Source organism: Macaca thibetana, chromosome 20 (genome assembly GCF_024542745.1).
Source record: "Macaca thibetana thibetana isolate TM-01 chromosome 20, ASM2454274v1, whole genome shotgun sequence".
Taxonomy (NCBI): Eukaryota; Metazoa; Chordata; class Mammalia; order Primates; family Cercopithecidae; genus Macaca; species Macaca thibetana.
The window spans coordinates 24,032,458-24,056,081 of NC_065597.1; the positions used below are offsets into that span (position 1 = coordinate 24,032,458).

The window sequence follows — 23,624 nt, forward strand, 5'->3', positions numbered from 1 at the left end:
CGGAGCCTATGTGTAAATCCACTAGTGGTGCAAGGCTGTACACTTGTAAGAACAGCGGCGCGGGGGCTCGGCGACCTTCGCTTCAGTCGCTCCCCCGTGCAATCCCCTGTGCCCAAGACTGTTGCTTGCGCTCCGCTGGGCGGGGCTTGGAGGCGGCGGGAACTGCAATTGGTGGCTTTGAAGGCGCGGCGGGCGGGAACAGCTGCCGAAGAGGGAGACTGAAGGAGATGAGGGCCGGTAAGAGAGCCCCGGGCGGCATTGCATCGGGCCCGGGAGGGTGTGGGGCCTTGAGCAAGCCAGATCCCAGGTCTCGGGGAGCGGCTTTTTCTTAATTGTCGCACGTTGTAAGGCTCAAGATTGGCGCTGGGTCTCGGGCTCGGGGCGGGGAACTGCGGTTCGAGCCGAGGTGAGGGGGCGGTGACGCTGTGCCGGACGTGACGTCACCTCGCCCGCGGTGGGGCGGGTCGAGCCGTACGTAGGCACGCGACTGCGTCAGAGGCGGGCCGTGTGGTCATGTGAACAGGGGCTCTGCTCTCCGAGCCTAGGGTTGCTTCCTGGCCCAGAATTGGGGTTTTGCTTTTCTGTCACCTCGGCTTCCGTCGTTTTTCGTCCGTGTAGCTTCTTGCGTTGCTCCTCGGGCTGCCTGTTGGAGCTCTGCAGAGGTGTGTGGCTACGGGAACGTTACTTAAAATGGATCTTTTTGATCATGCGTTCCACAGACCTTGAGTATCTACTGTATGCCAGGCACTAAAGCGCTAGGAAGTACAAAGAAAGTTTAAAATGGGGCCGGGCGCGGTAGTTTACGCCTGTAATCCCAGCACTTTGGGAGGCCGAGGCGGGTGGATCACGAGGTCAGGAGCCGGACGTGGTATCAGGTGCCTGCAATCCCAGCTATTTGGGAGGCTGAGGCAGGAGAAGCGCGTGAACCCGGGAGGCGGAGGTTGCAGTGAGCTGAGATCCGGCCACTGCACTCCAGCCTGGGCGACACAGCGAGACTCTGTCTCAAAAACAACAAAAAAATGAAAGTTTAAAAATGGTCACAGGGGTAAACTTTTACTAAAGTGATTTCCATCTTAATTGGTGAGATTGAGTGCGCTCTACCAAATTTCTTTAGACTGGCGTTCTGCAAACTTTACCCGGAATTAATCATCTGACGTACTCTTTAAAAGATGCTAAATCTCAAGCCTTCCGTGCGCCCTTCCCTCAGTTTAATTTGATAGGGCCCAGGAATCAATTTTAATAGCCTCGCCTCGCCTGTGTGTGTTTTGGTTTTTTTGGTGTTTTTTTTTTTTTTTTTTTTGAGACGACTTTTGCTATGTCGCCCATGTTGGAGGGCAGTGGCGCGTTCTTGGCTCACTGCAACCTCCTCCTCCCGGATTCAAGCGGTTCTCCTGCCTCAGCCTCCCGAGTAGCTGGGACTACAGGTGTGCGTCACGACATCCAGCTGCTTTTTGTATTTCTCGTAGAGACGGAGTTTCACCATGTTGGCCTGGGTGGTCTCGAACGCCTGACCTCAAGTGATGCACGGTGCCGGGCGCGCTCCTGGCCCCTCGCCCGTGTTCTTAATGGGAGAGGTGTTGATTTGATGTTTCACTGACTGTTGAATCCCAGTTCGCCCAGGTTGTCTCCTCAGGCATTCATTCCACAAGTATTTATCAAGGACGCTGTAGACTGTTCTTGGCTATAGTGACGCCTTTCTGGTCTAGGAGTATAGCTGTGAATAAAAACATCGTCCTGTCCTGGAGCTCAATTTTAGAAACAAGAAAATTTAAAAAGATAATTTCAGATAGTTCCATAAAGACAATTAGCAGTGGATGGCCTGGCGCAGTGGCTCACGCCTGTACTCCCAGCACTTTGGGAGGCCGAGGCGGGAGGATCACTTGAGATTGGGAGTTCAAGACCAGCCTGACCAACATGGTGAAACCCCATCTTTACTAAAAATAGAAAAATTAGTTGGGTGTCATGGTGCACACCTGTAATCCCAGATACTCAGGAGGCTGAGGCAGGAGAATCATTTGAACCTGCGAGGCAGAGGCTGCAGTGAGCAGAAATCACGCCACTGCACTCCAGTGTGGGCGACCAAGCAAGACTGCATCTAAAAAAAGGAAAAGAAAAATTAGCAGTGGAGAGTGGGGAAGTAACTTTTGGTTGTGTGGTCAGGATAAGTCTGAGGAGAAAGCATTTAAGCTAACACCTGAATGACAAGAAGTCACTGGAGAGAACATGTGCAGGAAGACCCTTCTAGGCAGTCGGAACTGCAGGCACAATGGTCCTTCTCCAAAGAGATTATTTAAATAAGAGACTAGTGTAGCTGGAGCTCAGAAAATCAAGGAGAGGGAAGCGGGGGCCACGCAACACGGGGCCTTGTAGACCATGGTGAAGGCTTTAGATGGTCCAGTAACTACACAAAGAAACAAATCCGACTCCTGTTTCATGATCCTGATTCTGTTCCTACGGCCTTAATTCAGTTATTTTTCTCTTTCTAAACGACTCCTAATCCTCCCTCTTTATCTTTGTTTTACTATCATTTTCAGTATATTTTTAAATACAGTTAACTATATTTCTTTTCAGAAGTAGACAAGGATAATTTTTCAGTTTTCAACAAATAAGCCACAGCCAGGACTCTTGTAGGAAGATACTTCTTTGTCCCTGGAATTCCCAAAGTTGTAAAGGAAACAGATAAGACTACAGGCTTGTGTCTTAAACACAGACACCCAAGGTCTGTGTGTGCCTTCCTAGAAGATACACTGTTAAGGGACATTAAAGTATGCAGGTTGTACCCTGCATTGTTTAAAAATCATGTTTGCAAACCGCACGTTGGCTCACACCTTAATCCCAGCACTTTGGGAGGCCGAGGCGGGCAGATCACTTGAGGTCAGGAGTTTGAGACCAGCCTGGGCAACATGGTGAAACCCTGTCTCTACTAAAGACACAAAAATTAGCCAGGTGTGGTGGTGCACGCCTGTAGTCCCAGCTACTTGGGAGGCTGAGGCAGGAGAATCACTTGAACCAGGCTGGGGAGGTTGCCAGTGAGCTGAGGTCGCACCACTGCACTCCAGCCTGGGTGACACAGTGAGACTCTTATCTCGAATGAAAAAAATAAATAAATATCAATGTTTGTTTGCTTTTTTGTTCTGTATTTGAAGAGAGAGAGAGATGCTCACCGGTGTCCCCAAATAAAGTAGCAGAGGTGAGATCAGCTGTCAACATTGGCTCACAACTTCTGCCCAGAGGAAAATAATAAAAGAGCTCAGAATCTTCCTTATTCCTTCAGCTGCTAGGTCATTCCTCTGGAGATTATATCCTTTGCCTATTGATGAGGGAGCCACACTGGATTTGGGGCTCAGGACCTTATAGACAGTTGAGGAATCTCATCTTCAGGCATGGGCAGGAGAAGTGAGGGAGGAAAGAGCTCTTTGTTCACAGGCAGTGCATAAAAGGACTGAGAGACAGCAATCCACTGCACCGCTAGCTCTTAGCATGTCCTGTGGACTCACAGATCCAACTGCTTATTCAGTATCTCCTTTGGACTCTCATCTTTATCTTAATATTAACAGATTGAGAATAGATTTCCAGAATTCCTGAGCTTTCTTCTTTCCCTGTCGCAGTCTTGACCATCTCAGCTAATAGTAACTTTGTCTTTTAGTTCCCTGGTAAAAACCTTGGTTTCATCTTTGGTTCTTTTCTTGATCTAACACCCCACATGTAATCCATCTAGAAACCCCGTGAGTTCCCTCTTAAAAGTGTATCCAGAATCTGACCTCTTCCCCTGCCTCACTAACCTCCAACCTCTGCCCTCGCCTCCTTACAGTGTGTTCTCAGTACAGTAGCCAGATTGATCCTGGCAGAAAAGGCAAACAAGAGCATGTCCTGCCTGTGCTCAGCACCTTGCAGAGTGAAAAAAGCAGTGATCCCTGCAGTGGCTGTCAGGGCCTTCCATGATCACTGACCTCACCTCCTTCTCTATGCCTCCTTCCTGTCTCTGCTTTGCCCTCACTGGAGGCCACCCTTCCCTGTTCCTTGAAGGCCCCAAGCAGGCTCTTGCCTCGGGACTGTTGCACATGCTGTTCTTTCTGCCTGGAAAGCTCTTCCACCACATGACTCCTTCTCCTGCAAGGATTGCCCCAAAGTCATAGTCTCTATGAGGCCTACTCTCTCCAGCACTCCCACCCTCAACTCAGCCTGCCAAAATTATTCCATTTTCTCCAGCACTCCTCACTTTTAACATAGTTTGTGATTCCTCTGTTGTTTCTCTCTCCCCACTAGAATGGATGCACCATACTGGAACAGATGTTTGTCTTTTTGGCCAAAGACATATCTATCCCCAGTGCCTAGAAAAGTGCCTGGCATGCACAGGTCCTCAGTAAGGGGTTACATGAATCAGTGAATGAATGAATGATTTATGTATCATCGCCATCAAAACATCAAAATACTCTAGCCAGAAAAGGAGAGAGCACACTAATTTTTAAACTCTAAAACATTTAAATATACACTAAGGAGAAAATAATTAAATGCTTATGCTAAAACACTGCAGAATAGCTGAAAAAGTGTAAACATTTAGGTGTTTGACCTACAAATCAAAATCCCAGCTAAATATGCTGATGGCCAGGCGCGGTGGCTCATGCCTGTAATCTCAGCACTTTGGCAGGTTGAGGTGGGTGGATTGCTTAAGCCTAAGAGTTCAAGACCAACCTGGGCAATGTAGTGAGACCCTGTCTCTATTTTTCATACGTGTGTGTGTATGTGTAAATAAAAACAGACAAGTATTGTATTTGGTTAATACTTTGTTGTGCTGTTTTTGTTTTGTAAAAGCGCCAAAGAGATGGATGAGACTGTTGCTGAGTTCATCAAGAGGACCATCTTGAAAATCCCCCTGAATGAACTGACAACAATCCTGAAGGCCTGGGATTTTTTGTCTGAAAATCAACTGCAGACTGTAAATTTCCGGCAGAGAAAGGAATCTGTAGTTCAGCACTTGATCCATCTGTGTGAGGTAACAGTGTTAGAAATGATGAGTCTTGAACAGAGTGATACCCCTTTGGGTTTTTCTTTCTTCTATTCCTTACCCCAAAAGAGATGTAAGGTAGCTGCTAAACTATTAGTGAAGTGATGAGGTCTATATACAGCTGCAGTGGAAAAAAACCTAATTTTTAATTGACCTTTTCATCTTAAAAGAATGCTTACAAATCAATAAGATGGAAAAAGTAAATATCATAGGAGAAGAAAAAACAGTACAAATTAAAATAACAAGCAGTGTTTTTTGCAGTATTTTTTTAAACCTATCAAATTATCAAGGATGAAAAGACAACAACACCCAAATGTATTGGCAGAGTTGTAAGGAAAGAGACTCTGTCTTTCATGTGTGTTTATCGACTTAATTGCTTATTGTTTTAAAATGTTTTAGTTGCAAATATAGTTCAAATAATTTTCTTATTCCAATATACCCATCCCCCCTTCACTTCTATTTATTTATTTGTTTGTTTATTTTTGAGACAGTCTTACTCTGTCATCCAGGCCAGAGTGCAATGGCACAATCTCAGCTTACTGCAACCTCTGCCTCCCAGGTTCTAGCGATTCTAGTGCCTCAGCCTCCTGAGTAGCTGGGAGTACAGGCACGCACCACCACACTGGCTAATTTTTGTATTTTCAGTAGAGACGAGGTTTTGCCATCTTGGTCAGGTTGGTGTCGAACTCCTGACCTCAGGTGATCCACTCACCTTGGCCTTCCAAAGTGCTGGGATTACAGGTGTGAGCCACCATGCCTGGCCTCCTTCACTTTTAAATAAATATACTTTTTGACCTAGCAATTCTACTTACAGAAATTTATGATGAGAAAATAATAAAAAATGAGGTATGTATAAATATTATAATTGATAAATATTTAGTTATATAAATCAAGATGCATTGTAGCATTGTTTTAAAAACAAAACACGTTCACATAAAAATGTGTGTACTAATGTTCACAGCAACATTATTCATAAAAGCCACAAACTGGAAACAACCCAAATGTCCATCAGCAGGTAAACAGATTAACAGATTGTGATGTATCCATACAGTGGATATACTCAGCAATAAAAAGGAATGAAGTATTCATAGATGCTAACATATGGATGGATATGAAAATAATTGTGCTGAGTAAAAGCCAGACCAAAAAATGAGTACATACTTATGTTAACATTCATAAAAACCTCTAGAAAATGTAAACAAATCTGTAATGACAGAAAGCCGATCAGCGTTTGCCTTAGGACTAAGGCTTGGGAGGTAGAGACATGGGAACCAAGAAGAGTGGAAGGAAGTGGGCGGTGATAAGAAAGGGACACAAGATTGGACTCAGTGGCTCCTGCCTGGAATCCCAGCACTTTGGAAGGCCAAGGCAGGCAGATCATTTGGGGTTAGGAGACCAGCTGGCCATCATGGAGAAACCCCTTCTCTACTAAAGATACAAAAATTAGCTGGGCATAGTGGCACACGCCTGTAGTCCCAACTCCTCAGGAGGCTGAGGCAGGAGCATCACTTGAACCTGGGAGACAAAGGCTGCAGTGAGCTAAGAGTGCACCTTTGTACTCCTGCCTGGGCAATAGAGCAAGACTCTGTCTCAAAAAAAAAAAAGAGACACGAGAAAATTTGGGAGGCAGTGCTGGTGGATATTGTCACTGCCTTCATTGTGGTAATGGTTTTGTGTGTATATTCGTAAGTCAAAATGTATCAAATTGTATACTTTAAATATATTTAAAATATATATTTAAACAGTTTAATGGATGATAATTATACTTCAATAAACTTAATTTTGTAAAAATCAAGAAGTTAACAGTGATGAATGAGGAATAAATTGTGAGAGAAGGTTGTGAATGCCTGGACTAAGACATGAATCAGTCAGAATGTCCATTGGTTAACAGGAGAACAGATTGGAGACAGTTTGTCAGTAAAGTACTGAGAACGTACAAATAGTCTGTTCTAACCAATCCTAAAATGTGTTTTAAATGGGATAGAACCAAATCTATCACCACGGTTACTAAATAATTTGTTTTCTCTTTTAGGAAAAGCGTGCAAGTCTCAATGACGCTGCCCTGTTAGACATCATTTGTAAGTTTTAGTGATTGGCATTTACACTTAACTGATCAGTTTCATCAGAGGCAATTTTGTCGCCCAGGCTGGAGTGCTTTAACGTCATCTCAGCTCACCGCGACCTCTGCCTCCTGGATTCAAGTAATCCTCCAACCTCAGCCTCCCAAGTAGCTGGGGCTATAGGAGTGCACCACTATGTGTGGCTAATTTTTTGTATTTTTTGCCACGAGGTTTTGCCATGTTGCCCAGGCTGGTCTCCAGCTCCTGGGCTCAAGTGTTCCTCCTTCCTCAGCCTCCCAAAGTGCTGGGATTATAGGGGTGAACCGCTGTACTTGTCCCAGAAGCAATTTTGTATATAAGGCCTCAGATTCTAGAGTCGAGGAGACCTTGTTTCAAATCCCAGTATGTCACTCAACCATATGTTGTTTGACAAGCTGCATCACCTTTCTGAGCCTCAGACTTCAAGCAGAGATAATAGTACAGTATCTGCTTCACAAGATTCTTGTTAGGATTAAATGAGGTAGAGCCTGAGAAGCTGTTAGCATGGTAACTAGCATAAAGTAAATGTTAGGCTTTGTATTACTCAGGTTGCCAACTTACAACAGCTCAACTTAAAATTTTTCAACCAGTATGAAAGCAGCAGACATTCAACAGAAACCATACTTTGAGTTCCCATATGACCATTCTTTTCTCACTTTCATATAGTATTTAGTAAATTACATGAAGTATGCAACAGTTTATGATAGAAGACTCTTGGATGATTTTGCTCAACTGTAGGCTATAAGTGCTCTGAGCACACATAAAGTAGGCTAGGCTAAGCTAAGATATAAAGGTTAGGTGAATTATTTTCACCTCAAGGTGGATTTATCAGGCATAGCCCCATCATAAGTCAAGAAGCATCTGTACTATTACTATAGGATTTGAAAATAACTTTCTGAAAATTTGTTCCTATTACAGTATAGCTTCTCACCTCTCCTCCCTTCCATTTCATTGATTTTTGTTTAGCTTGCCTGTCTGTACTTTTTCAAGATGTCTGTTTTTTTAATCAGAAGGCAGCATAATGTAGGGGCTGAGAACACAGGCCCTGGGGCCAGATTTCTTGGGTTCATTTCATGGCTCCATTACTGCCTCCCTGTGAGCCCTGTAGGAAGCTGGTTAACATCTCTGTGGCATACCAACATCTCTGGTATTATCATTTGACCCATCTGTATAATAGTGATAATATCACACAAGGTTATGGTGAGAATTAAATAAGAGTACAAGTTAAATACTTAGAGCCTGGTATTAACTAACTGCAATCATTATGTATTAGCTGTTTTCTGTAAGTGTAACAGAAATTATCTTTAGTAATACTTTGTTCCAACTCATGGCATGCTCCAATTCATGCTATTGCTGAATTTAGAGCATCTGCCTCTGATTTAGTTTATCTCATTTTCAGTGGTTGGATTCTCTCAGGCATAAAAGGTGGATCCACACCATTCCCATTTCTCATACATTCATTCAAAAATTCATTAAGCACCTGGCTAGACACAGTGGCTCATGCCAGCACTTTAGGAGACCAAGGCAGGTGGATCACCTGAGGTCAGAAGTTGGAGACCAGCCTGGCCACTATGGTGAAACCCCATCTCTATTAAAAATACAAAAAATTAGCCAGGCATGGTGGCAGGTGCCTGTAATCTGCTACTCGGGAGGCTGAGGCAGGAGAATCGCTTGAACCCAGGAGACAAGAGGTTGCAGTGAGCCAAGATCGCACCATTGCACTCCAGCCTGGCGACACCAGGAGACTCTGTCTCAAAAAAAAAAAAAAAAAAAGAAAGAAAAAGAAAAGAAAACCTGGTCTGAGGTCCAAGAGACACAGACAGGTCAGGGCAGAGAGAGTTTTAAGCCAGAAGGATGAAGGGATATGGTTGAACTTGCTAACTTCCTAGATCATTTCTACTCCAAGATACTCCAAGTGTGTAACTCCTGAAAGGTGTTTTCTGTCATATACTTAGTCATTCATTCGTTCATCAAACATATACGGAAGCCTGTTGTGGTGGTGTGGGACACCTGGGAGGCTGAGGCAGGAGGATCACTTGAGCCACGAATTCAAGTCTAGCCCAGTTAACATAGTGAGACCCTGCCTCTTAGAAAAACAAAACAAATACTGAGTGCTTGCTTTATGCCACACAATTTAGACCCAGGACTACAACAGTGAACAGGTCCCTCATTTCCATCAGAGTCTAATTGGCAAGACAGGCAGTGTACAAATGAACATCTAAATAATGTGGCCGGGCACAGTGGCTCATGCCTGTAATCCCAGCACTTTGGGAGGCCAAGGCGGGTGGATCACCTGAAGTCAGGAGTTTGAGACCAGCCTGGCCAACATGGTGAAACCCCATCTGTACTAAAAATACAAAAAATTAGCCGGGTGTTGTGGCAGGCGTGTGTCATCCCAGCTACTCGGGAGGCTGAAGCAGGAGAATCACTTGAACCTGGGAGGCGGAGGTTGCAGTGAGCTGAGATTGCACCATTGCACTCCAGCCTGGGCAACAAAGAGTGAAACTCTGTCTCAAAAAATAATCATAATAATACATACATAATGTGACGTCAGGTAGTGATGAGTCCTCCAACAGGAACTGGGAACTAACACAGAGCGTTTGGGGTAGGGTGATCACGGTGGGGACTACTCTGAGTAGAGAGCAGAATGAGGTGGGGAGTGGGGTGTGTAAGGAGCTAGGAAAAGAGGCTGCAGGCAGAGGAACAGCTGGCTCAAATGTGGGTCCTGTGGGGCACAGCATTCCCTGTCGTGCCAGATTAATGTGATATTCTGTGGGGCAGGCTTATGTGGAAATAGAATAAATGGGCTAACAGAATAAATACCAAAACTGAACTGTATCATCTAAGTCAGTTGAATTGAGTAATTATGATTTGCTTTATTTATATGAAGTAAATTTAATCCATATAAAGTTTATATTTTGAACACAAATCTGTATAATCCAATTTATGAATTACTGTTTTCCCCAGTTTTATAGTATAGAAATATCTATAGGCATATTAGTTCAAAGTTCTATGATATGCTAATAGTAAACCTTTCTTCCCTCTCTCAGATACGCAATTTCATCAGCACCAGAAAGTTTGGGATGTTTTTCAGATGAGTAAAGGACCAGGTAATATTTTCTGTTTACAATTGCACATTTGTATTTGATAGTTTGGCTTGGACTCAGGAGGCAGAGGTTACAGCGAGCTGAGATCGCACCACTGCACTCCAGCCTGGGTGACAGAGCGAGACTCCATATCAAAAAAAAAAAAAAAGAATAGCAGTATGTTCCTCATTTCTTTAAAAATGAGGTGATTATTTATTACTTACTTATGGAAAATGAGAAACATATTTCTTGGTGCCATGTCAGAAGTACTAGCAGCATTTGTTTGATTTAATCATTATTACTCTGGAATTATACAAAATGCTTAGTTTCATGGTACTTTGCAAATGTATTTACTGAAAACATTGTAGCTCTCTTGATTTTTCTTTATTTTTTTTCACTTTGGCAGGTGAAGATGTTGACCTTTTTGATATGAAACAATTCAAAAATTCATTTAAGAAAATTCTTCAGAGAGCATTAAAAAATGTAAGAATAAAATTCATCTTTTACATAAAATTCAATGTCATAACATCTGTGCACTTAAAATTTGCTACTATCTTAGTTTTTTTTTTATTTGTAAGAAATTCAGTTAGTAATAGTTCATACTGTTCTACTCCATATCAAAAACACACTGTAAATATTACAAAAACTTCCCTTTCCTCTCTCCTGTCCATTCAGGGCCTGAGGCTGCTTTTTCTGGAGGAGCTCAGTCCAGCCGAGCTCTCTGCAGTGATGGAAATGCTCTGTATTGGCATTGTTCAGTTCAGCCACATGTAGCTGCTGAGCACTTGAGGCTAATGTGACTGAGCAGCTGAAATTTTAATCTTTTTGTTGTTGTTTGTTTGTTTGTTTTTTGAGACGGAGTCTCGCTCTGTCTCCTGGGCTGGAGTGCAGTGGCCGGATCTCAGCTCACTGCAAGCTCCGCCTCCCGGGTTCACGCCATTCTCCTGCCTCAGCCTCCCGAGTAGCTGGGACTACAGGCGCCGCCACCTCGCCCGGCTAGTTTTTTTGTATTTTTTAGTAGAGACGGGGTTTCACCATGTTCGCCAGGATGGTCTCGATCTCCTGACCTCGTGATCCACCCGTCTCGGCCTCCCAAAGTGCTGGGATTACAGGCTTGAGCCACCGCGCCTGGCCATGTTGTTGTTGTTGTTGAGACAGAGACTCTGTTGCCCAGGCTGAAGTACAGTGGCGAGATCTCGGCTCACTGCAGCTGCCTCCTGGGTTCAAGCAATTATTCTGCCTCAGCCTCTCCAGTAGCTGGGACTACAGGTGCGCACCACTACACCCAGCTAATTTTTGTATTTTTAGTAGTCATGGAGTTTCTCCATGTTGGCCAGGCTGGTCTTGAACTCCTAACCTCAGGTGATCTCCCTGCCTCGGCCTCCCAAAGTGCTGGGATTACAGGCGTGAGCCACCGCACCCAGCCTGAATTTTTAATCTTATTTAACTTTAATGATTTTACATTAAATAGCCACATGTAACTAGTAGTTCCAGTAATGGTCAGTGAAGACCTGAAGCACCCTTGATTTTACAGATGTTTTTGCTTTTGTAATGTGAAACAAAGAAGCTGTTCAGAATAAGACGATCTTCCATTCAAGCCAGTAGAGGCCCACTGAGCACGTGATTGGGGCCAAGCTCTGTGCTGCTCACTCAGGAAAGTCAGACAGCTCTACGCCACCATACCCTGGACTGGGGAAACTTTATTGTCTCCTGCACTGAGGGAATTTGGAAAAGCTGGTAAAGAATGGGCAGAATTTGCTAGTGCCACCGTAACCACCCACTTTTCCTAGAACAAGATCTCAGAGGGAGGAAACAGAGACTTTGGCAAGCCAAGTGTATCTCACTCAAGTCCCTACTTTCTAGGCTCAAAGCTTTAAAGGGAAGCTGAATCAGAGGGGAGCTGATAATCCAGGAGCAGGCTATTAAATTCCAGACCAATTGGCAACCATATTTAAAAGTTTGGAAAGGCCTGTATTTTATTCATGAAATGGATACAAGGTAGTACTACTTCCTTTGGTCTCGCCATATAACATTCCTTTAGAGGAGTTTTTAGCTTCTGAGCTAAATGCATAAGAGCATTAGGAACAGTATATTTTCAAGCCCATTATGACACAGAAATCTCCTTTTTTCTTCTTTTTTTTTTTTAGACATGGTCTCACTCTGTTGTCCAGGCTAGAATAGACTGACATGATCTCGGCTCACTATAGCCTAGACCTTCCAGGCTCAAGCCATCCTCCCACCTCAGCCTCTTGAGTAGCTGGGACTATAGGCACATGCCACTGCGCCTGCCTTTTCTTTTTTTTGGTAGATAATGAGTTTCACTGTGTTGCCCAGGTTGGTCTCAAACTCCTGGGCTCAAGCGATCCTCGTACCTCAGCCTCCCAAAGTGCTACGATTATGGCTTGAGCCACAACACCCAGCCTAATTACATAGAAATCTTACTGTTAAACTTTATAGTGTGTGCTAGGTCTGGGTTAGATGCTAAGAAGGCTTCATTATAAAACAAGTATCTCATTTGTAAGGCTGCCTTACCTTATAAACTCTTAGAGATGGAAGAACAGTTTTCAGGACAAGTCCAAGAAATTATTGAAAAAACAATCACCTCTACAAAAAAACTTTTAAAAAAATTAGCCAGGCATGATGGCACATGCCTGTGGTCTCAGCTACTAGGGAAGCAAGATGGGATCGCTTGAGCCCAGGAAGTCGAGGCTGCAGTGAGAGAGCTATGATCATGCCACAGCACTCCAGCCTGAGCAACAGAGCAAGACCTAGTCTCAGAAGAAAAAAGAAGAAATGAAAAGGATGTTTTTAAAAAAAAATCACAAAATGTTTTCCCAAAGATTCCCAAAATACTCACGAAAAGCAGAAAAGACTGCCAGGCCTCAGCCTGCATACACGAGTATAGGGACATCATTGTTCACCCCTAAAAAGACTGCCAGGTCTCAACCCACATACACAAGCATAGGGACATCATTGTTCACCCCTAAAAAGCACCTGGAGTTGATGCCACAATGAAATTTTAATTAGGAAATTACGCCTTTTTTTTTTTTTTTTTTTTTTTTTTTAATAAGGTGACAGTCAGCTTCAGAGAAACTGAGGAGAATGCAGTCTGGATTCGAATCGCCTGGGGAACTCAGTACACAAAGCCAAACCAGTACAAACCTACCTACGTGGTATACTACTCCCAGACTCCGTATGCCTTCAAGTCCTCCTCCACTCTGAGGCGCAATACACCGCTTCTGGGTCAGGTATGGAACAAATTATTACAAGCTATAATATTTTATTATCCTATCTCAAAGATCTATATAGATTTTAACTGCTCAATAAGTATTTGATAGAGAATGCCAGGCCAGGTGCAGTGGCATGTACCTGTGGTCCCAGCTACTTGGGAAGCTGAAGTGGGAGGATTGCTCGTGCCCACGAGTCCGAGGCTGCCGTGAGCTGTGATCACAAGACAAAGCAACACCCCACCTCTAAAAAAAAAAAAAGACACAGAAAACCACATGTAATTCTTGTTCTCCTAAAATAAGAAACAGAGGGTGTTGTTATCTGCAGATGGGAACATGGCATAAGATACTAGATTGGAGCTGTACTTTATTGTTTTTTGATCTAGAAATAATGCATACTTAATATAAAAAATGCAACCGATACAGAAGTCTCTAAAGATAAAAAGTCTTCAAAGCTTCATACCCCTTTTCCCTATTCCATTCGTTCAAAATAACTACTGTCAAAGTTTGCTATTGCCTTTGACAAGATAGTTCTCATAAAAGCCAGGGTAGACCAGGCACGGTGCTCACGTCTGTAATCCCAGCACTTTGGGAGGCTGAGGTCGGTGCATCACCTGAGGTCAGGAGTTTGAGACCAGCCTGGGCAACGTGGCAAAACCCTGTCTCTACTAAAAATACAAAAAAAGTAGCCAGGCGTGGTGGCAGGCGCCGTAATCCCAGTTACTTGGGAGGCTAAGGCAGGAGAATTGCTTGAACCCGGGAGGCAGAGGTTACAGTGAGCCCAGATCGCGCCATTGCACTCCAGCCTGGGCAACGAGAAAGAAACTCCATCTCAAAAAAAAAAAAAAAGTAACAACATTTCCACATGGTTACAAATAAATATACCACATTACTTTTTCATAATTGTATAATTTGCTTATTAATAAACATTATTTTCCTTTGTAACCATTTCTCCCACATTCTATACACAAGGAGACTGCTTCCACATAAGATGTAGCCTCTGTTCAGAGCCTGCTTCTCTTTATGGTTCTGCCTTTACTATCACAGGCTTCCTAGCATCTTTCCCCAAATTAGTTCTCCCTAAATTGGCCTGGCACTTGCTGCTGCCACTATTAGCATTCACAACCACAGTGGCACCTTCAGTTGGTTCCAGAGCTGCCACGTCAGCTGGTTGTAGGGGGCAGCTCTGCCATCCTGGCTGCATCATGTCCTGTCACTCCACAGCAGAGTTGGGTGGAGGTGCGGTGTGGAGTACCAAGGACTCTACTGTTGTGACCAGGCGAGCCTGGGTCTCTCACTAGGGTCTCTGTGACTACTTGCTTGTCATTTAAGTTTTTTGGTGGTTTATTGAAATGGCAAAGACTGCTACTCACTTCTATTTCCTTAAAATACTTCTTTACATTTGGGGTCTCCTCCTCCATGATACATAGTGGTCTTTCATCCACTTACAGCCAGGTGAGTACACCTTGCCACAGGTAGTTTAAACATTACCCCAAATGCTAATGTTCTTTTTTTTTTTCCTGAGATGGAGTCTCACTCTGTCACCCAGGCTTGGGTGTAGTGAGGCAATCTTGGCTCACTGCACCTTCCTCCCCTCAGGTTCAAGCGATTCTCCTGCCTCAGCCTCCCAAGTAGCTGGGACTACAGGCACTCACCACTATGCCTGGCTAATTTACTTTTCTATTTTTAGTGGAGACTGGGTTTCACCATGTTGCCCAGGCTGGTCTCAAACTCCTGACGTCAAGTGATCCGCCTGCCGCGGCCTGCCAAAGTGCTGGGATTACAGGCATGAGCCACCGCGTGGACTAATATTCATTTCTATTGTGTATCTTAAGGCGTGCTTGTCTCTATTCTCTAGATCTGGGTAAACATCTTATCCTATCATAGGAATTCTGTTTCAGTCTTCTTTTTCCCTAATGACAGGAAACTCTTATAAGCTATATTCAGTATACACTTTTTTCTTTAGTATTTGTCCTAAAGCATACATATCTGCATTTTTGTATGGCAATATCATTATAGTATTAGATGACTGGTATTCAAAAACAGTAACATTTTGAGTATTTATTGTTTATTCCTAAGTCTGAACTTGATTTATTAGTAACTTCTAACTTTAAACAGGATCACTTTTCTAAAAAATTGATACAACAGACTGCATTTATCAGAATCTTAATGGTATTAACCACTTTGTTTTTGAAGCTCAGTAACAGGCTATCAGATTTTTCTCTAGACTTCTTTTTACATTTATGAGGAAACTATTCACTAATTGCTGCTCTTACATTTTACTTCAACAAATATTACAAACACAGAGACAGTAATCCTAATAATGGTCTTGCAAATTTTCATTTCAAGGCGCTGACAGTTGCTAGCAAACACCATCAGATTGTGAAAATGGACCTGAGAAGTCGGTATCTGGACTCTCTTAAGGCTATTGTTTTTAAACAGTATAATCAGGTGAGCCAATCAGTGACTCTCTTTAAAGGTAAATCTTTATTTTCTCTTTCACACAGGAGTTAGAAGCTACTGGGAAAAGTAGCTACTGGGAAAATCTACCTCTGACAAGAGGAGATCACTTTAGATATTACTGAAATGAAGAAAGCTTACAATTAGTGAACATGAAAGGAAAATAAAAATTCCTCACAGCCATCTTTTTACAATTGTATTGTGTTTTATACCAGTCATTAGTTATTGGAGTCTATGTTGTAGATCTCAGCTTCCAAATCAGCTAATCACACTAGAATTTGTTTTCTCTTTAGAGTAACTTCACATTGTCTTTTGAAGCTAAATATATTACTCTGTCAAACAACAGAAAAGAAGAATTAACTTTTTGTCCCATCAGTCAAGTAGGTTATACAGGCACTGGAATTAAAGAGAAAAGCAGTGGTTTTTTAAGTCCCAAAGTTCATGTGTTAAAATTATTTGAATGTTAATGTTCCCCTCTAATGACAAATACAGATCTGTCCTTACAGATGCAGGGGTGTTTTTTCAAATTATGCATGGCAAATGTCTGCATATGTGTTGACACTCCTGTGAGTGGATTGTTAATGCTCTGTGTATATCTTTGAGCCACTAGAGATGTTATACTTCTGTATTTTCATCTGTTCTAAGCAGAAAGAAGTGATGGCTCTGTGCAAGCAGTCCCTCCTTAAGGAAGAACTAACATTAAGAACTTACATCATGAGGCCAGCCACAGTGGTTCACGCCTATAATCCCAGCACTTTAGGAGGCCAAGTGGGAGGAATGCTTGAGCCCAGGAGTTCGAGACGAGCCTGGGCAACATAGGGAGACCCGGTCTCTACAAAATAAAAGATAAATAATATATATATTTTTTCAAGTTAGATCATGATTTTCTTCTCTAGCCATCCTCTCCTACCTACTACCCTCTCACCAAATTGATATAAACTGTTCTGCTATAATATGACAGTAGTGGCCAAGCACGGTGGCTCATGCCTGTAACCCTAGTTCTTTGGGAGGCTAAGAAGAGCAAATCCCTTGAGCCCAGGAGTTCAAGACCAGCTTGGGCAATATGGCGAAACCCATCTCTACAAAAAATACAATAGCCAGGCATGCCAGGCGCAGTGGCTCACGCCTGTAATCCCAGCACTCTGGGAGGCCGAGGTGGGCAGATCACGAGGTCAGGAGATTAAGACCATCCTCGCTAACACGGCAAAACCCCGTCTCTACTAAAAATACAAAAAAAATGTATTTTTTTTGGCCAGGTGTGGTGGTAGGCGCCTGTAGTCCCACCTACTTGGGAGGCTGAGGCAGGAGTATAACGTGAACCCGGGAGGCAGAGCTTGCAGTGAGCGGAGATCGCGCCACTGCCCTCCAGCCTGGGCAACAGAGCGAGACTCCGTCTCAAAAAAAAAAAAATAGCCAGGCGTGGTGCCACGTGCCTTTAGTCCCAGCTACCTGGGAGGCTGAGTTAGGAGGATCTCCAAAGCCCAGGGAGATTGAGGCTGCAGCAAATCATGATCATGCCACTTACTCCAGCCTGAGCAACAGACTGAGATATTGTCTCAAAAAAAAAAACAAAGACAGTGGCATTCTTAGGAAAATCCACGTTGTCAAGCACTAAACTATAAAAACAATGGATTCAGTGGGTGAAGGTAGGAGAAGGGGTTCAAGAGATTCAGACTTAGAGAAGGAAAGTTATTTTTCCAAAAGCAATCTCAGTAAGTTTTTTAGGGTTATGAAGATTCAGCACTGACGACGCTGAAATACCACAGTACAAATGCTTCCATAGATTCCCTGGGCTTTGCACTTGCCAGATCCATTTCTATGATAAAGCACAGAGCTCCTCAAACAGAATGGTCGAGTTGCAGGCTCAGCAGCCTCCTTGTCAGTGTCCTGCTCAGTTGAGCCAGGATATGGCCTTGGACCTTTCCGTTGTAAAAAAATAAGCATTTGGCATACTTTAATATACTAAAAAAAATTAATATGTGTACATCAAGATGTCAAAATTAGTAAAATACTTTTTTTTTTCCCTAGACCTTTGAAACTCACAACTCTGCAACACCTCTACAGGAAAGAAGCCTTGGACTGGATATAAATAGTATGTGTGTGTTAATATAAAACTGAATTTTGGAAATGCATCATTCCCTTATAGATTTCTTTCACTTGGTAAAACGTGTATACTAGGATCCTAATTCACAATTTTCATTGTTTTCAGAAAAATTGAAAATGAAATATCTGTTGAAGGAGGAAAGCTAATCTACCATAGGTCTCCTTTAGGATTTACTAGGATAACAATAAACAACAAAACAATAATGACAAAAACAAAAATTAGCTAATAGTTGTTGAGCATTTCTTGTGTGCCAGGCACACTAAGATGTTTATATGTAGCCTTTCCTTAATCCTCACAAGAAGTCCCATGAATAAGCACTATTCATCAGGAAACTGGGTTTCAGGGAGGTATGGTAACTCTCTAGGCAAAGTCACACAGCTAAGGAGTGGCAAAACCAGGAGTGAAATCCGGGTATGTCTGGATCTTGAGCCCATGCTCTTAATGCACTGGATAAACTTCTAGAACCATCAGAATCATGACTATTGCTACTCACAGATGTCTGAAGTCTCTCACTAGAAAACCCAAGAGAAGAGAGTACACAACTACTAGATTTACAAAAGTGGTGGGGTAAAATATAAATCCATAAAAAAAGAAAACTTGCCTATCTCTTAGTAGAGATTTGGCAATGAAATGTGCCACTGTTACAAACTCAACACTTCTATGGTTTTCTAGTGTCATAGGAACTGCTGTTGATCTCCTTTTAGGTAAAAAAAGCAGGATATAAAATTGTGTGTCTCTTACAATTCCAGTTTTAAAAAGACATAGGTGAGGCTACGAACAATGGTATGCATCACTGGTCCTGGCTACTTGGGAGGCTAAGGTGGGAAGATCACTGGAGCCCAAGAGATCCAGTCCAGATGGGGCAACATAGTGAGACCCTGTCTCTTTTTGATTGTTTTTTTTGTTTGTTTGTTTGTTTGTTTTTAAGACAGTCACTCTGTTGCCTAAGCTGAAATGCAGTGGCATGATCCTGGCTCACTGCAACCTCTGCTTCCCAGGTTCAAGCAAGTCTCCTGCCTCAGCCTCCCAACTAGCTAGGATTACAGGTGCCTGCCACCACACTCGGCTAATTTTTGTATTTTTAGTAAAGATGGGATTTCACCATGTTGGCCAGGCTGGTCTCGAACTCATGACCTCAAGCGATCCTCCCGCCTTGGCCTCCCAAAGTGTTGGGATTACAGGCATAAGCCACCATGCCCGGCCGAGACCCCATCTCTTAAAAAAATACATATATAGGCTGGGTGCCATGGATATATAGGTAGATATATGTATATCTACTAGATATGTGTGTGTATATATATATACACGCACACACAAGAAATTATTACAGCCAAGAGAAGAAACAGTAAATATTATTTTAAAATTATACAAACAGCCAGGCGCGGTGGCTCAAGCCTGTAATCCCAGCACTTTGGGAGGCCGAGGCGGGCGGATCACGAGGTCAGGAGATCGAGACCATCCTGGCTGACACGGTGAAACCCCGTCTCTACTAAGAAATACAAAAAACTAGCCGGGCGAGGTGGCGGGCGCCTGTAGTCCCAGCTACTGGGGAGGCTGAGGCAGGAGAATGGCGTGAACCCGGGAGGCGGAGCTTGCAGTGAGCTGAGATCCGGCCACTGCACTCCAGCCTGGGCGGCAGAGTGAGACTCCGTCTCAAAAAAAAAAATAAATAAATAAATAAAAATAAAATAAAATAAAATTATACAAACAATTTGAAGGGTTAGGAATGAAAGGAGAATAATTTAAGGATGAAATATATTCCTAATGGCTGTTTTATTTGAAATCTTCCACCTATAGTGGATTCAAGGATCATACATGAAAACATAGTAGAAAAAGAGAGAGTCCAACGAATAACTCAAGAAACATTTGGAGATTATCCTCAACCACAACTAGAATTTGCACAATATAAGGTAAGACGTCATAATAAATATTAACTACAAGATATCAACATTTTTTAAAAAGAACAAAAACCTTAAGTGGAAGACAAATCTAAGAAACTGTTCCTTTTTCATTTGTCACTTAAATTTCATGTAATAAATTTATGAATTAAATAAACCTCTTTATTGTATTTATAAGTTCCTGTGTGAGCAAAGGAGACTTTTAGAAATTATGAATTTGGGCCAGGCGTAGTGGCTCACACTTGTAATCCCAGCACTTTGGGAGGCCAAGGCAGGCAGATCACCTGAGGTCAGGAGTTCGAGACCAGCCTGGCCAATATGGTAAAACCCTGTCTCTACTAAAAATACAAAAAAATATCTGGATGTGGTGGCACACACCTGTAATCCCAGGTACTCAGGAGGCTGAGGCAGGAGAATCACTTGAACCCAGGAGGCGGAGGTTGCAGTGAGCCAAGATCACGCCATTGCACTCCAGCCTGGGCGAAAGAGCGAGACTCCATCTCAAAAAAGAAAAAAAGAAAGAAATTATGAATTTGCCTTTTCGTTTCATCTTACATATTAATGCAGTTATAACTGGGAGTAATCTGTATATTTGAGGGGGAAAAAATGTAGATTATACCATTCTAGCCCATCCACAACCTAGGACAGTATTTGGCACATAATAGGCACTCATAAATACTTGCTGAATAAAAGAAAGAATAGGTATGTCATTACATATTCCAGCCGGCATCACATGGAGAAAAGCCAGTAACCTAGGCAGTACCACAAATGTGGCTTGTTCCAGAAGTGTGCCTTCCAGACATGTGCTGCTGCCCACCGGGAAGGCCAGGGCAGGGGCTACAGGTGTTTAATGCAAACCCACTGCCACCACTAGGAGAACTTGAGGCTTATATTGTGATCACTCTAATTTCAGTCCATGCTCATACTCAAAACACCTTACTGCCTGCAAGCCTTCCAATAAGTTTTTTTCTCTTTAGCCTTTCTATAGCTACAGGCCACACTTTAAATCTGCCATTGATCTGCTCACTTAGGCCTAAAGCCTGTTTGATATGATTTAGTTTTAGTGGGAAAAATGGATTGACACCTTTCAAGTTGGGTCCCTTAATGGCAGGCTTTACACTAGTTCCTTTAAACAGGTGATAAACTACAACAGTGGTTCTCTAAGCGTAGTCCCTGGATTAGTAGTATCAGCATCACTTGGCAAGGGGGAGGAAATGCCAATTCTTGACCCCACCCTAGTCACTAGGGGAGGTAGGAGCCCGCATTCTGTTTTCACGAGCCCTCCAGCTGAGTCTGCACACGCAAGCATGAGAGCCACGGGTCTAGCATGCAGAAAATGTGCTTTCTAAACTTCCCTTTATACACATCTCAGAATGGCACTATTCTGTATGTCAAGGTACACATTTATTCGTAGCTTCTACTAATTTTTTCCTACCTTTTCTATTCTGAAAAATGTCAAATCCGGCCAGGCGCAGTGGCTCATGCCTGTAATTTCAGCACTTTGGGAGGCTGAGGCGGGCAGATCACCTGAGGCCAGGAGTTCAAGACCAGTCTGGCCAATATGGTGAAACCCCATCTCTACTAAAAATACAAAAATTAGCCAGGCATAGTGGCACACACCTGTAGTCCCAGCTACTCAGGAGGCAGAGGCAAGAGAATAGCTTGAATCCGGGAGGCAGAGGTTGCAGTAAGCCGAGATAACACCACTGTACTCCAGCCTGGACAACAGAGCAAGACTCCTTCTCAACAAAAAGGGTCAAATCTTCAGAAAACTTGCAAGAATATTCCAATGAACATCCATTTTTCTTCGCTTCAGTTCACCAGTTGTTAACAGTTTGGTGCATTTACTTGAACCATTTGAGTTATTCGCAGACATTACTCATCCACCACATAGTTTACTATATTGCCTCTGAAATGTAATGATCACTTTTAAAAAAAACTGAAATTTAGAATTTCATGGATATTTGATGATATCAGATGGTATGGTAATGGTATTGGGGTTCACTTCTTGTTTTTTTTTTGGAGACGGAGTCTCGCTCTGTCACCCAGGCTGGAGTGCAGTGGCACAATCTTGGCTCACTGCAACCTCTGCCTCCCAGGTTCAAGCAGTTCTCCTGCCTCAGCCTCCCGAGTAGCTGGGATTACAGGTGCCTGCCACCACACCCGGCTAATTTTTTGTGTGTATTTTTAGTAGAGACGGGGTTTCACCATGTTGGCCAGGCTGGTCTCGAACTCCTAGCCTCAGGTGATCCGCCTGCCTCGGCCTCCCAAGGTGCTGGGATTACAGGATTGAGCCACCGCGCTCAGCCACAAGTTGATAATTATTTTACTTGGGTGATATGCACATGGGGCTCATACCATGCTCCTTACTTTTGTATATGTTTAAAATATCCCATAATTAGAAGTTAAAAAGAAATCTCAGCTGGGCACAGTGGCTCACACCTATAATCCCAGCACTTTGGGAGGTGGAGGCAGGCGGATCCCTTGAACCCAGGAGATCGAGACCAGCCTGGGCAACATAGCGAAACCCTGTCTCTACAAAAATTCAAAAATACAAGGCGTGATGGCATGTGGCTGTAGTCCCAGCTATTTGTGCTGAGGCAGGAGAATGGCTTGAGCCAGGGAGGTCGAGGCTGCAGTAAGCCATGTTCGTACCGCTCCAACTTGGGCAACAAAATGAGACTCTCAAAAAAGAAAGAAAGAAATCTCCGTGTGTCTCAAAAAAAAATGTGGTATTTTTACATTGAAGTTACAGATTGCAAAAGAGAGCATTAATTTTCCATTAAGAATGCAAACTGTAACGGCACCTGAGGGTGGAACTGACAGTCAACATCTCCCATGTGGCAGGCACTGTGCATGCTGGCATTTTGCCTTGAATGTTGTTAGATATACCAGTTGCCCTCTATGTTTTGTTTTGTTTTGTTTTTTCTGAGATGGAGTTTCACTCTGTCACCCAGGCTGGAGTGCAGTGGCACCATCTATGGCTCACTGCAGCCTCCGACTCCTAGGTTCAAGCAATTCTCATGCCTCAGCCTCTGAGTAGCTGGAATTACAGGTGCCCGCCACCATGCCTGGCTCATTTTTGTATGTTTAGTAGAGACGAGGTTTTACCTTGTTAGCCAGGTTGGTATCAAACTCCTGACCTCAGGTGATCCACCCACCTCGGCCTCCCAAAGTGCTAAGATTACAAGCATGAGCCACCACGCCTGACCTGCCCTCTGTGTTTGCAGATAGCAGATTAAATGGTTCCCACCCCTGTTAAATCTTTTATTTCTTCAATGACAAGAATTAATGAAATGTTATTCTGATTTCATTATATTTTAGCATTCGTATTTGTACAATACGTTTAATAGTCATTTATAAATATGTTCGTTGACAGCTTGAAACGAAATTCAAAAGTGATTTAAATGGGAGCATCTTGGCTGAGAGGGAAGAACCCCTCCGATGCCTAATAAAGTTCTCTAGCCCACATCTTCTGGAAGCATTGAAATCCTTAGCACCAGCTGGTGAGTGGTCAGCTTACTCTATAAGCTAGAAAAATTAACAACATGCCTCCATTCCGTCCTTATAATCTGCTCATTACTTCGGAGCTCTCCCATCACCCCAGTCTGCTAGCCCATCATGCTGTCTCTTACATATTCTGCTTCTGTGCTTAATGGGGAAGAGGGGCATCTATGATCTACCCTCTAATCTCAGCCATTTTTAAACTGACTCAAATCCCATCCTCCTATGATGACTTTTAATT

The 23,624-nt window shown here is 43.2% G+C and overlaps 1 protein-coding gene and 1 long non-coding RNA gene across 2 annotated transcripts in view; one reads left to right on the forward strand and one right to left on the reverse strand.

The window, feature by feature from the left end:
- CENPN (centromere protein N) overlaps positions 1-23,624 on the forward strand; it is a 26,252-nt gene continuing 2,628 nt past the window's right edge. The window contains exons 1-10 of the mRNA XM_050773220.1: positions 1-237; positions 4,813-4,993; positions 7,038-7,083; positions 10,155-10,214; positions 10,597-10,673; positions 13,262-13,438; positions 15,767-15,868; positions 17,906-17,969; positions 19,779-19,891; positions 23,259-23,385. Of these exons, the coding sequence (XP_050629177.1) occupies positions 4,823-4,993; positions 7,038-7,083; positions 10,155-10,214; positions 10,597-10,673; positions 13,262-13,438; positions 15,767-15,868; positions 17,906-17,969; positions 19,779-19,891; positions 23,259-23,385 (937 nt within the window). The 5' untranslated portion in view covers positions 1-237; positions 4,813-4,822. The remainder of the gene's footprint in view (positions 238-4,812; positions 4,994-7,037; positions 7,084-10,154; positions 10,215-10,596; positions 10,674-13,261; positions 13,439-15,766; positions 15,869-17,905; positions 17,970-19,778; positions 19,892-23,258; positions 23,386-23,624) is intronic.
- LOC126943997 (uncharacterized) overlaps positions 13,419-23,624 on the reverse strand; it is a 19,011-nt gene continuing 8,805 nt past the window's right edge. Inside the window, exons 3-4 of the long non-coding RNA XR_007721926.1 lie at positions 16,589-16,709; positions 13,419-13,663 (exon numbers count right to left, since the gene is read on the reverse strand). This is a non-coding gene — a long non-coding RNA (uncharacterized LOC126943997). The remainder of the gene's footprint in view (positions 13,664-16,588; positions 16,710-23,624) is intronic.